The 16172-nt window shown below is 33.4% G+C and overlaps 1 protein-coding gene and 1 pseudogene across 1 annotated transcript; both read left to right on the forward strand.

Moving 5' to 3' along the window:
• The first annotated feature begins 2633 nt into the window (after positions 1-2633).
• On the forward strand, positions 2634-3858 carry LOC142639324 (premnaspirodiene oxygenase-like; annotated as a pseudogene).
• A 4970-nt stretch (positions 3859-8828) lies between these two features.
• Positions 8829-15350, forward strand: LOC142638276 (cytochrome P450 71D11-like). The gene is made up of 2 exons (XM_075812295.1): positions 8829-9734; positions 14727-15350. Exons 1-2 carry the CDS (start codon positions 8829-8831, stop codon positions 15348-15350), a joined length of 1530 nt encoding a protein of 509 aa, XP_075668410.1.
• The last annotated feature ends 822 nt before the right edge of the window (positions 15351-16172 follow it).

The raw sequence follows: 16172 nt of genomic DNA on the forward strand, positions 1-16172 counted from the left end.
AACCAACTTCTTAGTGCATTAGTGCATCTCTCTCTCTCTCTCTCTCTCTCTCTCTCTCTTAATCTCTCTTTCTCTATGGAGGGTGACTACCTCGAATTAAGTCAATTTTCCTACAATTCACATCAATCCCCCTACAATTCATACCCATCCCCGTTAGGAACCTCTAGGTTTCCTAACATATGAGCGCCATCCTTTTGATACACGGATCACAGTATGTGACTAACTCCTTTGCACGAATCCCAGTACATGACTCACTCACCAACTTGAGGAAGAAGAATATTTGCTGCAAAGTTCTTCACTTCATCAACAATGAAGATCAAAAAGCACTTAGTTACAAAACTCTAAGGCGCAAAGACGTAGTAACTTCTTTTAGAGAGAATAAGGTTTCGGTCACCTTTTGCATAAATTCTCCTTGTATTCTCATGTGTGACGGCCTTTAAAATAAGTTTTATACATGTCTATGGTTGTGAGAAAAGAAAACTTACACATACATGTCAGCATGGGCCAAAAATCAGATTTGGAAATCTAAATTTCGTAAAGCTCGATAGATACAGCTGTCGAGCTAGCTGTCAAGACCTCAATAGATAGCTATCTATCGAGCAGCTGTCGAGTTTTAATGAATCAGTACTTCTTCACTTGTTTCTTGGACAGATTTGCATGGCTTCAACACTAGACTTGAACTTTTGTTCTTTGAAGTATTAAACACATCCTAGATCTACCCAAATACAAGTAAAGTGCGTTTTGTCAAAGGATTAGCCAACTACATAAAATATGTCCTTAACATTAAACTTACTATATATGCATTTATTCGCGCCATTAATCACATGTCTATGTGTAAGCATCATATTATCAAATTTCACATGCCATTGTTTAGGTGCTTGTTTTAATCCATATAAGAATTTAACCAATTTACAAGCTTTATGTTCTTGTCCATGGACAACGTAACCCTCAGGTTGCTCCATATAAATTTCTTCTTCTGAATCACCATTTAGAAAAGTAGTTTTAACATCCATTTGATGTATAATAAGTTTGTAAATAGTTGCAATGGTACAAACAAAATTCTCATAGATACAATTCTAGTAACTAGAGAATAAGTATCAAAATAATCAACATTATGTTTTTGCTTATAGCCCTTAGCTACTAAGCTTGCTTTATACTTATCTATTGTATCCGGTTTTAATTTCCTTTTAAATATCCATTTGCAACCAATAGGCTTAACCTTAGGGGGAAGCTCAACTAATTCCCAAGTATGATTAGACATAATAGAATCTAATTCACTATTAATAGCTTCCAACCAAAATGGTGCATCAACAGATTTAATTGCATTATAATAACTTACAGGTTCATCTTCAACAATATAGGCAAGGAAATCATTACCGTAACTCTTTTTCATCCTAGCTCGCTTGCTCCTTCTTAATTCTTGCATGTCATCAACAAGATCATTGGAAGTATCAACAAATTTGTGCAACACTTTTTCCTTATTTTGTAAAGGAAACAAATGTTCAAAGAATATAGCATTTTCAGATTCAATAATAGTGTAAGATTCTAAAATATCACTCTTGATAACAAGAAATCTATAACATGAACTATTGCAAGCATTTCTAGTAAAATTTAAAGAAAATTTGTCTTTTAATCATTTCAAACGAACCTTTGAATTAAATTAATCAATAGTAAGCTATTTTGGACTTTATCAACCTAAGTTCTTCGTATTAGAACCATGATTCGATATCATGCCACTTGAATACAGTACTTCCAGCCAAAAGAGAATCTCTCATGGTACATGTGTTGGGAAATTGCCTCACATTCCAATTATGACTTGGAAAGTCAATTAGGTTTCCTAGTTGAAGAAGGAAAAATTAATTTGGGTTTCCTTGTTATAGAAGGAAAGACTATTCCTTGGTGTGGAAAGAAGTCTATTCCTTGTTAAAGAGGTAATGTATTCCTAGTCCAAGAGGAAATAGACTCCTTGTTAAAGAAAAAATGTATTCCTAGTCCAAGAGGAAATAACAAAAGAGTCTTATAAATAGACAATGCTACAAAGAATTTGATGGCTTTGGCTCAAGGGTCCTCTCTATAGGGAAAGGGAAAATAGAGCGTGAAACCAAAAGAGAGAAAATGGATTTTCGCTTTGGAGGAATGCAAGAGGAAGGAGAGAGCAATGTATTGCCGCCTTCAAGAAGATAGCCAAGGAGAAAAGAGTAAGGTATTGCCACTTTCGAGAAGATAGCCAAGAAGGAGAGAGTAAAGTGTTGCTGCTGTTAAAAGAGATAATTAGTGTATGTGTGAGAGCAAAGAAAAACAAGAAAGATTTTTCTTTAACCGTAAGACATACACAAGAATTATTGTAATTGATTTAATAATAATGAAATTATTCAGAGTTTATCCCGTGGTTTTTTCCCTTCAAAGAGAAAGGGTTTTTCACATAAACTTTTGTGTTCTTGTGTGTGTGATTGCTGGTTTGAATTGATAGTTTTTTTTATAATATTATTTGGGACCTAACAACATGCTCCTAGGCTAATCAAGATGCCTAAGAACTTACATAAAGTTCATTCAGTTTCAATGTTAAACTCATTACACTTTCTCTAACTTCTCCATTTTCTTTTTCAAAAGAAAAATATTTCTCCATTTTCTTCATGGGGCTCCAAGCTCCCTCCTTTCCTGTCCTCCTCACTTTCTTCGTTCTTGTCTTCATGTTTCTGAAAGTAGTGAAGACATACAAAACCAACAACTTGAAACCAAAGCTACCCCCGGAGCCATGGATGCTACCTATCATTGGAAACATGCTCCATTTAATTGGCTCTCTACCCCATCACTGCCTGAGAGACTTGCCCAAGATGTATGGACCCTTGATGCACTTACAACTTGGTGAGGTTTCCAATGTTGTTGTCTCTTCAGCAGAAACTGCCAAAGAGGTCATGAAAACCCATGACATCCTCTTTTCTAGCAGGCCTCATCTCCTTGCTCCAGATATCATGTCTTACGGTTCTACAGGCATTGCTTTTGCACCATATGGAGATTACTGGAGACACCTGCGGAAAATTTGCATAACGGAGCTGCTAAATTCTAAACGTGTACAATTATTTCAATCTATCAGGGAGAAGAGGTATCCAATTTGATTTATTTTATCTCTTCAAATGCTGGATTAACAATCAACCTCAGTGAGAAAAAATTTTCCGTGACATTTAGAATCACTGCAACGGCAGCCTTTGGCAAGAAATGCAGAGACCAAGAAGCATTTATTACACTAGTTAAGGAAAATTTAGAGGTGGCTCGAGGCTTCAGTGTTTCAGATGTGTTCCCTTCCCTTAAATTTCTTCATGTAGTCAGTGGATTGAGACCTAAACTAGAGAAAATTCATCAAAAAATGGATAAAATACTTGAGAACATTGTCAATGAGCATAAAGTTAGGGTGGCAATGACAAAGACTGGCAAGGGAAAAGCAGATGATCTGGTTGATGTTCTACTGAATCTTCCGGAGCATGGCGATCTTGAGTTTCCTTCGACATCCAACAATATTAAAGCGGTTATCTTGGTTCGTATTTTTCTTCCTGCAACATACTGTGTGAACAAGAAATCTTGTCTACTTTATGTAACAATGTTTTTTCATGTTTTCTTCTTCTCACAAAGCAATAAGCAGATATGCTCCCCAAGTTATTATCTGCCAGAAGGAAAGGGCTGCCTGTTCTCTTCTATAATCCCTTCTGCTATGTGTACCAAAAAAAAAAAAGTTTGATTATCTAACTCATGAATTTCTAATTTCAGGACATTTTCATTTCTGGTAGTGAGACATCATCAACAACTGTAGAATGGGCAATGTCAGAAATGCTGAAAAGCCCGAGTGCGCCAAGTTTTTGGTAGAATTTCATCCGAGTCATCATGGGTCAAATTTTAGATTTAGAATTTCTGAAATCGTAGATTTCTATAGATCGAGTTTGTGTCAAGCTTCTTCATTAAACTTCAATAGCAGCATTTGTTAAGCTTGTCGAGACTTAATGAAACAAATTTTCTTTACTTGTTTCTCGGATCAACCTTCATGTTTTTAATGATACCATTTGATATGCTTGAATAACATACTTCTTGATACATTAAAACCAACTTAAATCTACTTAATCATAAGTAAAGTGCATTTTGTTAAATGATTAACCAATTATATATAAAATATGACCCTACTAGCCCCCAACCCCCCCCCCTCCCAAAAAAAATTTGAAAAAAAGAATTCTTAGTATATGTGTATACAAAGAAAATTTTCAATTTGCCCCAAATATGCAATCTTGGCCCCCTCCCTCCAAAAAAATTATAAATTGGCCCATGAAATCCAAAAGTATATGTTTTATTCTATCACTTTTGCCCAGTTGCCTGAAGAATAATTACAATAACCTCTAGATAGTAACAAAAAAAATAAATAAATAAAGCACAATTCTGGTCCAAAGAAACCCAATTGCCCAAAAAATAATATGAAATTACTTACAGACAAAGAAATTCAATTGCCCCAAAAATAACATGAATTACCTATAGACAAACTAATATTGACAAAAAAAGTAAAACACAAATTTGGCATTATCAAATGTATGATTTTTAGTTCACATGGTGTGAACTGTGAAGTGCTTAATGTTTTTTTTTTAAGTTACTTTTTAAAAAGTTTTTAGTTGCGTTTGCTATAATAAATTGTTTGGTAATGTTAATTTTTAAGAAATGAGAGAAATTTATCAATCTTATGTCAAAATATTATTTAAATGGTTAGGTAGATGTAGGATAAATTCCTTATAATTAATTATTGTTGCCTTTTTTTTAAGATCATGGGAAAATAATGTTCAATTTTGATTTTTTTTATTAAGAAAAATTTAAAATAATTTAAAAGCTCATATTGAAAATGCAGTATTGTCAACATCTAGTTTGATGTCCCAATTTCTAAAATCCATCAAATAAATTTTTGAAAAATCACCATATATAAAATTGGTAATAGCTCATTATAGAATAATCTAGAATTGCCACGAATATATTATGATGTTAATTAACACAATGCAATTGAACAAGCTTATGTTAAGTTTGGTCTATACCTTTTTTTTTTTTTTTTTATACTTTGGCCCCCTCATTTCCGAATCTTGGTTCCGTCCCTGCTAATAGATATCAATATGGTCTTGTGAAGGTTAATCATAAGGGGGTATCAAGGATAGTTACTGAACCCCATTATAGGCAGCCAAATTCATAATATTAAAAGGAAAGCTCACGCTATTGTGAGTTCCTCGTGGATTGAACATGCAACTCAATATTGCCATCCTTGACATGGGCTTGGTGTGGAAACTGGAAAGCGGGAGTAGTCACCTCGTTTAGTCAGACACAGACTTGGATGCCTGTTCAGACTCCAGAGGGCTAACAAACAAGATGTTTTTTGTGCTAATTCTAATAAATAAAAAAATAAAAAAAACCGTAGTGTTTGTCCACTATGACCAATTTGAAATTGACTTTTTAAATTTGTCATCTTATATCCCAGATTTTGTATGTCATGATTTGTCTATATATGTTAAAAACCACTAAAGAACATGTTTTTGGAATTTATTTATTCAATTATACATTATTCAGTATTCACCCTTTCTAAATTATCTTAGGCTAAACTTCAAAACTAACACTCTAAGTTTCACTGTCTTTCATTTCAGTCTTTTAAGTTTCCCATCTGTCATTTAAGTCTTTTAAATTTCAAAACACTCCAATTCAGATTTCTATTATCTTGTCATCCATTCTAGCTGTTAAATTACAAAAACTATGTCATTATGCCCTTAATTAAAAATTTTATTTTTATTTTATTATTTATTTCCTAAAAAAACATTACTTTAAAATATATCCAAAAATTTAAAAGAAAAAACTATTCGGTAAACACACCAGCCCGTATAACCAAAATCCCCAAAACTATTCGGTGAACCCAATCAAATTATAAATCACAGGGAGCCTAACACCACAAACAAGTCTGACAGTTTCAAGTTGCAAAGTCTAGGACGCTCATGTTCCACAAAGCTAAAATTCAGATAATGACCTCGGTTGCAAAGTGACCAACCATAATTTAGACGCAAATATCATAGCAATCTAAAGGTAATTTAAATGCGAAAATATTGCAGGGATGGCCATCCCCTTTTTCATCTATCTGTGTCAATGATGATAGCATTTAAATGGTCTACGGCCCCCAATCAAATTGATCTGTAAAAATGTTCTTTAAAACCTCATGCTGTACCAAGTAAAGAGATACCAAGTGATTTCCAAACTAATCTCCTTATGAATTATAATTTGATTGGGTTCCCCGAATAGTTTTGGGGTTTTTGGTTTTACGAGTATAGTGTCTTTACCGAATAATTTTTGGATATTTTTTTAATTAATTTTTTGGGAAATAAATATTAAAATTAAAATTAAAAATTTTAATTAAGAGAAAAATGAAGTAGTTTTAGTAATTTAATGGCAAGAATGGATGACAAGTTAACGGTAGTCTGAATTGAGGTATTTTGAAACTTAGAGGACTCAAATAACAAATAATAGACTTAGAAAACTAAAATGAAAAATAGTGTTGAAACTTAGAGAATGAGTTTTAAAATTTAGCCTTTTATTTTAATATTTATTTCAGAAGAAAAAACTAAGATAAAGTAATTACAACTGAGACGTGAATATTGCACAAAGATGCTCCTAGATTCCACACTGCATATATAAGATGCAATATTCACTTTCATATATACCATGACCTGAAAGAGGAATATTTTAGTAAGGTTTTTTTTTTTTTTTTTTTTGCAAGATTGATTATATTTTGTGTGGTAATTGTAAGTTTTTATAATTTGGGTGATTTTTTGTAATTAACCCTAATAAGAATAAAAATTGAAGTTGAGCAGAATATCATAGCTACAAATAGAAGCCACTGGACTAAGAATTTGATAGCTAAACAAAATAACAAATAATAAAATATTATTATTTTAACATTTTAAAAATTATTTGATTAAAAAAAACTAACATAACGTAATCCTACTAAGAAAGCTGTGGGCTTTTTGTACTTCTAGAGAAAGTATTTGCGTACTTTTTGGGAAACTTTTTGCAGTTCCACATCAAAAGAACTTTCTCTCACTTTCTGCCTTATAAGCATGAAGCCGAAGGAGTAGTATACCATCAGTTATTGGTATACTACTCCTTCGGCTTCACGCAGAAAATGGAGTTTTCCAGGGAGTATGCAAATAGCTTCTCTGCTACAAAAAAGTAGCCCACAATAAAAGGAAGCTTCCTTTTATTGTGGGCTACTTTTTTGTACTCCCAGGAAAACTATTTGTGTACTCCTTAGAAAACTTTTTGCAGTCCCACATCGAAAGAATCTCCCCTCACTTTCTGCCTTATAAGCGTGAAGCCGAAGGAGTAGTATACCAGGGAGTACGCAAATAGTTTTCTTGGGAGTACAAAAAAGTAGCCCACAATAAATAACTAATGGTACACTACTCCTTCGGCTGAGAGATTCTTTCAACGTGGGATTGCAAAAAGTTTCTTAGGGAGTACGCAAATAGTTTCCATGGGAGTACAAAAAAGTAGCCCACAAAAGTAATAAACAAATTATAAAGTCTAGAGTTTACTATGACAAATTTAGAAAATTAAGATTTAATTTATTCGGATCCCAGAAGCAAATTCCGGGATTTTATTTCGGAAGTCTTGAATAAATGAGGGTGGGGTGATGAAACATGCCTTAGTGAGAAGAAATATAAAATAAAAAAACTTTTGTGGGCTTTAGTTGTTTAGCACAGAAATTTGTTGTGCAACAAAATACTAAAAAACTTTTTTTCAGTCTCAACCAGATAACAGGAAACAAATCGCCTTTGTTGAAAAATGATTTTTATTAAACATTTTCCTAACAAAATATTGTACTCTAAAACAAACGTAACATAAGATAATATATAATGTACTTGGATTGAAAAGATTACTTCACCCAGATGAATATTACAAAGTCTTTTAGAAGAAAAACTAATTTATTCTCCGAGTCTTCTTTCTTGAAGATGCTTGCAAGTAAGGACGGAGCTAGAACTTAGAGTTAGGATAACGGCTTTGCAATTGATTGTGTGCAATGATTTCGGCCTCCAACTTTACTGCTACTTAGTCACTTAGTTGCTAGTTGTTTAAAAAAATTTAAAGGGTCAGATTGTTTGTTTTGGGTAAAATTGGTGACTAGGTTTTTTTTTTTTTTTTTTAATTTTACTAATGGTAATTTTTTTTGTAGTACTAATTTTTTTAGGCTTGTATATTTCTTTTTTAAATTTTAGATTTATAAATATTTTTTAATGGTCCTTAAAATGAGGAAAATATTTGAACTACAAACTTTTTTACAAATTGTTGATAATGTAAGTGATGAATTCAAATGCGAACCAATAAGAATTTGCTACCTTAATAGTTTGTAAAACTGTTATAAAAAAAAATTGTGACTATAAGAATATTCTTAAAATGATCAATGATATTTTTAAGAAAGTAAAAGTGTAATTTTTTAAAACAAAATTTCTAAAATTAGTACTCATATATATAATAATATTTTTTTCTTTTAAATTTGGAGGGGCCATCAACCCAAGTCCAACCATGGCTCCGTACATGCTTGCAAGTAATCCTTCCTTTAAAAATGCATATAAATAGAAATTATCTAGATACACAGCATCATCAGGATGCGCAAAAGTCCAAACTAAAATAAAATAATTACAGCTGAGGCGTGAATATTGCACAAAGTTGCTCCTATATTCCACACTATATATGCATATATAGGATGCAATATTCACTTCCAACCTAATCTACTTTCCTCATTCAGCAAAAAAAAAACCTAATCTACTTTCGTCATGGGACTCCACGCCTTCTCCTTCCCAACACTGTTCACGTTCTTGCTCTTTACTTTCATGGTAGTCAAACTATGGAAGAGATCCAAAACCAACCACTCAAATTTGAATCTGCCCCCAGGGCCATGGAAGCTACCTATTGTAGGGAACATGCACCAGTTTGTTGGCTCTCTACCCCATCGTGCATTGAGAGACATGGCAATGAAACATGGCCCCCTTATGCACCTTCAACTTGGAGAAGTTTCTACCGTTGTGGTTTCATCACCAGAGTTTGCCGAACAGGTGATGAAAACTCACGATATTAACTTTGCATCAAGGCCCAGTATTATAGGTAAAAATATCATGTCTTATGATTCTACGGACATAATCTTTGCGCCTTATGGCAATTACTGGAAACAACTACGAAAAATTTGCTCGCTGGAGCTTTTAAGTCCAAAGCGTGTTGAATCTTTCCAACCAATTAGACAAGAAGAACTATCAAGTCTCATTCGTCGGATTGCTTCAAAGGAAGGGTCTACTATCAATCTTACAGAGAAAATGTTCTCAACAACATATGGCATCACTTCAAGGGCTGCCTTTGGTAAGAAATTCAAAGACCAAGAAAAGTTCATATGCGTTGTGAAGCAAGCGATTGAGTTAGGTGCAGGTTTCAATGTAGCAGATTTTTTTCCCTCTGTTAAAATGCTCCATCTGGTCAGTGGGGTAAGGACTACACTTGAGAGGATGCATGAAGAAGCTGACAGGATTATGGAAAATACTATCAATGAACATGTGGAGGTCAAGCCAACAAGAAAAGCAGATGATGATGCAAGAGAAGAAGATCTCATAGATGTTCTCTTAAAATTTCAGGAGCGTGGTGGTGACAATGAGTTTTCCCTAACTAACAACAACATCAAAAGTGTCATCCTGGTAAGTATATATACCTGTTGACATTATGTTTTTATACTTCCATAAAATTTTCAAATGCTTTTTACCTTTATAGAACTTCACACATTAATTTTGTTTCTTATCGGTTTTCGAGGTCATAAAAAAATGAAATGAAATAGAACAGATCAATTTTAAAGCAAGAGAATAAACTGCTAAGATATATTTTCTCCGCAGGCGTTTTTGGAATTTTATAAAATATAGAAGTGAAATAAATTTATAATTGTTTGCCTTTTATATTTCTTTCTTTAAAATAAGAATAAAATTGATATTTCACCTTCATTTTATTAAAGAAAAGAATGGTTTTATATCCAATCTTGAGAGGAATCCTTAGGAAGGAATAGAATTGTGTATGAGTTTTTCATTCTTCCAAAAACATAAGTCAATGGTGTCTCCCACCATTTATTACTACTAGTTTTTTTTTTTTTTTCCTTTTCTTTTGAAAAACATTTAGAAAAATTGTAGGATTATAAAAAATTTCACAACTTTTTACGACAACTGTGATGTGATAGAGTATGATTGGTAGAAAAAAAAATAGTAGGTTAATATTTAAGTGATGGTTATCTACTCATAGTCAGGGGCGGAGCCACTATGGCCCCCCCCCCCCCCCCCCCAAATATTTCAAATTTCCATTAGAGTATGTAAAAAATTGACATAGGCCCCCCCAAAAATAAATATCCGGCCCCCCCAAATTATTTCAACCATTCTTCTAGCTAGAGTTCTAGTGCAATTCAACTTAAAATAAAAGAAAAACTTTGGCCCACATCCAGCCCCACCAGCCAGCCCCAAATTCCTAATAAAACAAAAAAATTCTCCTTTAAACTAAACACACTTCCAGCCCAGCCCAGCCCAGCCCAGCCCAGCCCAACCCCAAATCTAAAATGCCTAATCAAACAAAACAAAGGCATCTTAAAATTCAATCCTCATTGTTAGAAAAAGGAGAAAACAATCTGATTGTCACGCTGCCTTGATTTTTTCCCTTTTGTTCTCAATTCCCGCCTCCATAGTGTCACGCCCTTAGAAACAATCTCCTCAGTCCTCACCTGCTTGCCTTGACGCCGTAAACTCCACTAGCTTGCTGACCTGTTCATCACCTTAACCTTAAGCCCTCATCTCAATCTCAATTCCTCAAGGTATCTCATTCTCATCTCACTTCTCTCTTTTTTTCTCTACAACTGAACTAAATATTGAAGTGAAGAGCAAAATAGAAATATCAAATATGTGTATGTGAATATGTGATATCCCTTTGCCAGTAAAGCAATTTTTGCTTATTTGACTTTGTCTTTTTGTATTTATTGTTATTGTATTCTTTATTCTTGACCCACTGACTCCACTAGCTCTATCTCTATGACTTTTGGCTTTAGTGTTGTTTGTCTCTTCAGTGGGCGCAGGGTGGGGCTTGCTTTGTGTAATTGGGTAGTAAAGTAAGTAAAATATAAATGAAAAAAAAAATCTATGGAAGGCAATTGGGGTGAGGGCCGTGAGTTTGTGTATTTTGTTTATGTTGTTTGTTACTTTGCTTATACTTTTGAGTGATTTTTTTATTTAATTTTTTTTTTATCCTAAAAGTTTATTACTTAACTAAAGGTGTATTTATATTATAATTCATGTAAGAATGAATTTTATATGATAATTTATTATATCTCTCTCCCAAGTTAGTTTATCATTTTTTAAATTGATTTTTTTTTTTGATTGAAATGAGGTACCAAATAATGATGCATTCTTTAAGAAAAAATATATTAGTCATTCAGAACTTAGGACATTTGTAGAAACAAATGTTCATACTTCAATGCTTAATGATTGTCGTCAGACATGATTTGATGTGAATGTTCTTTTTTGTATGTCTACATTGAACTAGATAGTTTTTCATGTTCATTAACGTACAAGAATATGATAATATATGAAAGTTGATAATTTTGTATTCAATAGACTTATGAATTATATTTAGTGTAAGTGCACAATTTGTACCCGGACCCAAACGAGTAATGGGCTCAGGCCCAAAGAGCCTTATACAATGAAATTTGTAGAGTATTTGTTTGAAACCTAGGTTAGGGATATTGGAAAGTTGATAAACATGCTAGAATACCACAATCTATGCAAGTAATAGATGAATGTGACAAAAAGCTCTCCTCGGACGTAAGCCGAGGACAATTTGTATAGCCTTTCTTTCTCTAAACAAAAGGTTACAATTTTTGTTTTGTTTTTCAAAAAGAGGTCCCCCCCCCCCTCTTCTTTCCTCTCTCGTCCTCTTATATTCTTCTTCTTTTTCCCTGTTTCATCCACGTGTAACACAGATTTTTCCTTCTAGATACTTGTCACATCCACCACCTTCTTAAAGTTTTCAAATAATAGCTGGAATGCTGAATACTACTGTTCAGAGGTCATTTCTCCATTAATGCGGCTAGGGAGGTAGATGCAGGGTCTTTAATGCGGTGGTAACAGTTTTTTCCTCAGCTATTTCTCACACGTTCCTGCTTCTAACGGGTGCTTAGATCACGCTTTTACCCAACAGATCTTCCAGAATTCTGTCTTTAAGCCCTTTAGCAAGTCCCCTAGCCTTTACTGGGCCTATCCGAGGAGATACTCCTCCTCGGACCATTATAGTGTGGACTGACCTGTGGGCCTAGAAGACTCTGATTAAACAGACTTATACCAACTAACCAGGCCCAAGGCCCAAACGTGCATTTAAGCATTTTTACCTCCCACATTTAGTATATCTCTATTACAACCTGGCCTTCCCAAATAATTATTCCTGGCTACGCCCCTGCTCATAGTATATACAACGTTTGAATTGTAGTAAAAACAGTTGTAAAATAATTTGTGATCTTAGAATTATTCAAACATATATTACTACTGGTTAATTACCCACACCCACACTTTATACAGTAAGTTTTATATAATTTCTCTTATTGTTAGGTCTAAATATAAAATTTAATAATTATAATAGTGGCTAATAAGCATCTATTAAGATTGTCTTTGTATATAGAACTAAATACTCTACCAATATCTTTCTAAAAAAAAAAAATACTCTTCCAGTATGCATTAATTATGATTGAATATTTCATTGTCTCTTACTATTCGTGTATCCCAACTTATTGTCTAGTGGATCGATTTACCACTTGGAGGGCGACGGTGAAGGTTTTCACCGAGTTGTTCGATTTCCTCTTCAATAACACATCTCAATGTTATCTTGTGTTTGCATCCTTCTTCCCTACTCTATTAGCTTTCATTTTATTGTTGATATATGATTAATATGGCTTAAAGTAGTTCTATTATTTGTTCGCTCACATTTACTCTATTCTGCACTTAGTTAAGTTAGAATAAAATCAATTGAGCCGTAATTTTTGATTTGGGGAGTCTAAACAGCTCTTATGTATACTAGTAAATGTCGCATTTGATGTGAGAATATATTAGAAGTTCATATAAAAATTTATTTTAAAAATTTATCCTCATAGTACATTTATAATATTCATTATATATAATTAAGTATATGAATATCTTGTTTGAATTAACATATAATTCTTTTTTAATTATTTTGACTAATTTAACTACATAATTAATTTCTTTATTTGCTATTGCATGTATAATTTTTTTTGTGTTTTTATTTTTATTTTTATTTAATTGTTGCTATAACAATTAAACTTGAGTAGAATTAACAAATACTGAACAGTTAACATGTTAGTTTGCATATTGTTGGCAATCCGTTTATGATGCACAATACCAATATTTATTTGGGGGTTCCTTTTATTGACGAAAGATATACGGTTGCTCAAGAGTTTTTTCTAAATTCAAATCCAAAGGAGATAAAATATTTACAATTGAATGTAAATAAATAATAAAAATCAATTACTTCATTACAAATTTTTATTAGGTGAAGTGTTAAATGAATCATTACTAATAGGGATGGCAATGGGGTGGGGTAGGTCTTAAGGATGGGGTCTTCATCCCCCCTCCCCCCCCCCCCTCCCGCGCATGGTTTTGTCTTCTCCCATCCCTGTCCTGCCCCGCATAACGGGATTAATTTTCTTACCTCATCCTCGCTCCTTGAGGCCCTACAAAGCCCCACCCCATCCCATAAGACTCTAATGCTTGTTAATTTGCCCATAACTATTACAATCGTTTTTAGTAAAACTTATTTCGTTATTAAAAATATACTTAAAATTACAAATAAATTTGTCCCATCAAATCAAAATAATTTTTAGCAAAAATTGAATAATATTATTAAAGTTTTTAACAAGACAATATCGCAACAAAAACAAAAATCTCATAATACAAAATCAATTATTCAATAGTATATAAATTTGTTTATAATAAAGACAAAAGAAAATGTTAAAATTAGTACCTTATTTCCAACCTTGCTAGAGGAAAAAAAAAAAAAAAAAAAAAAAGGTAGAAAGTCTTGTTAAGTATAATAAAATAAGATGATATGTTTGTTTAAATAGTAGGGTTATGAGATATGAAAAATTTACAACTTATCCCTTATCAATGCAGGGTAGGACGGGTTGGGTCTAAAAAATCTAAACCCATCTCCATCCCACCTCGTGGTGCGGAGCTAAAATCTTACCCCATCCTCGTCCAACTACCTTTGCGAGGCGGGTTAAATAGGATGGGGCAAAATTGTCATCCCCAATTACTAATTCCTTTACTTAGATGGAAGGTTAAATGATTTTCTACAAGGAAGAGTTAAACATGGTACTAATTAAAAGATGATGTGGGAGGCTGAGTGAAAGAGTTTTCTCATGAGTTCTATACTTTATATATATATATATATATATATATATTTATTGATTGATTGATTAGTATGAATGGTAGATTCTAATTCCCCAAATCTCATGCTAGCATTTGCCAAGGTTAAAATCTCAATGTTCTCAAAACCTACTTTGTGTTGCATATGGAGATTTTTCTTCCTTGTGCAAAGCACAAGCCGGACAGCTTTTTTTCTACATGCATAAATCAAAGTTCACTAATTCCTTTCAGGATATATTCGGTGCTGGGAGTGAGACATCAGCCACAATAGTAGATTGGGCAATGTCAGAAATGATGAAAAACCAAAGAGTGATGAAAAAGGCACAAGCTGAGGTGAGAGAAGTCATTAATAGAAAAGGGAGGGTTGATGAGACATGTATTAATGAGATGAAATATTTAAAGTTAATTGTTAAAGAGACTCTGAGATTGCATGCTCCTGTTCCTCTCTTGCTTCCTAGGGAATGTAGAGAGAGATGTAGACTTAATGGGTATGAAATACCAGTTAAAACTAAAGTCATTGTTAACGCATGGGCTATTGGAAGAGATCCCAAACATTGGAATGATCCTGAGAGGTTTAATCCAGAGAGGTTCCTTGATAACTCTATTGACTATAAGGGAACTAATTTCAGTTATATCCCATTTGGAGCTGGAAGGAGGATATGTCCAGGCATATCATTTGGAATGATCAATGTTGAGCTACCACTTGCACTATTTATATACCATTTTGATTGGAAACTTCCTAATGGAATGAAGAATGAAGACTTGGACATGAATGAGGTCTTTGGCGTCACAATAAGAAGAAAAGATGATCTACAGTTGATTCCCATTGCTTATCATCCCTTGCCAGTTGAATAAGCTCACACATGAATACTTTTGATTTCTTTTATGAAAGAATGATGCTTACATCAGTTGGAATAAGACTTTATGTGCTTATTAGGATAAGAATAATAGTATTGTATTTTCATCTAAATGAAACAACTAATATAATGGGAATTGGCACAAAACAGTTCTATTTGTATATAGCATAAAGGCAGCCTAAACTCTAGATAGGATCGACTCTTCCCTTAGATGAGTTAGGCAATTTGCTTTAGGACTCCAAATTTTAGGCAATAGATTATTTTTTTTGTCGCTTGTGGGGCGCACATGGGTCCAAAATATTTGTTTTTCATATTTAAGAGTTTTAGAAGGTAAAACTCATCATCTCTTTCACATAGCTAAAATATATATCTCACTCCCACTCTCTTTAATAGACTGAAATAAACCTTGGAAATTTAATGTCTCTTGTCTACTACACCTTTGAAGGTGCACACCATGTCCGTCGAGAAACTCACTTTCATTCTATTGGTTATCTTCACCATTAATCCCCATGTCGAAGAAATAAACAGCCTCCTCTACTCAAAGCTCATGTTTCGTCACGATACATGTCAAGGAGCTCGTTCAAGGTTTCATTGAGGGTAAGAATGAGATCCGTCTGCATGCCACCATCATAACCATGGAACAAATCTTAAGGGTTAACTTGCACTCAATCAGTTTTGGCTTCTCGATTACAACGTAAATGTTAAACAACTTCTTGATGTGCGTGGCCATGACTGTTTTTTCATACCTTGACCAGAAATGTCTGATTGAGGTTAATACCAATCAAGCCAAGGTACAATATATCCCTTAGTGAACCTACAA

This window comes from Castanea sativa, chromosome 6 (genome assembly GCF_040712315.1).
Source record: "Castanea sativa cultivar Marrone di Chiusa Pesio chromosome 6, ASM4071231v1".
In the NCBI taxonomy this organism is placed as follows: domain Eukaryota; kingdom Viridiplantae; phylum Streptophyta; class Magnoliopsida; order Fagales; family Fagaceae; genus Castanea; species Castanea sativa.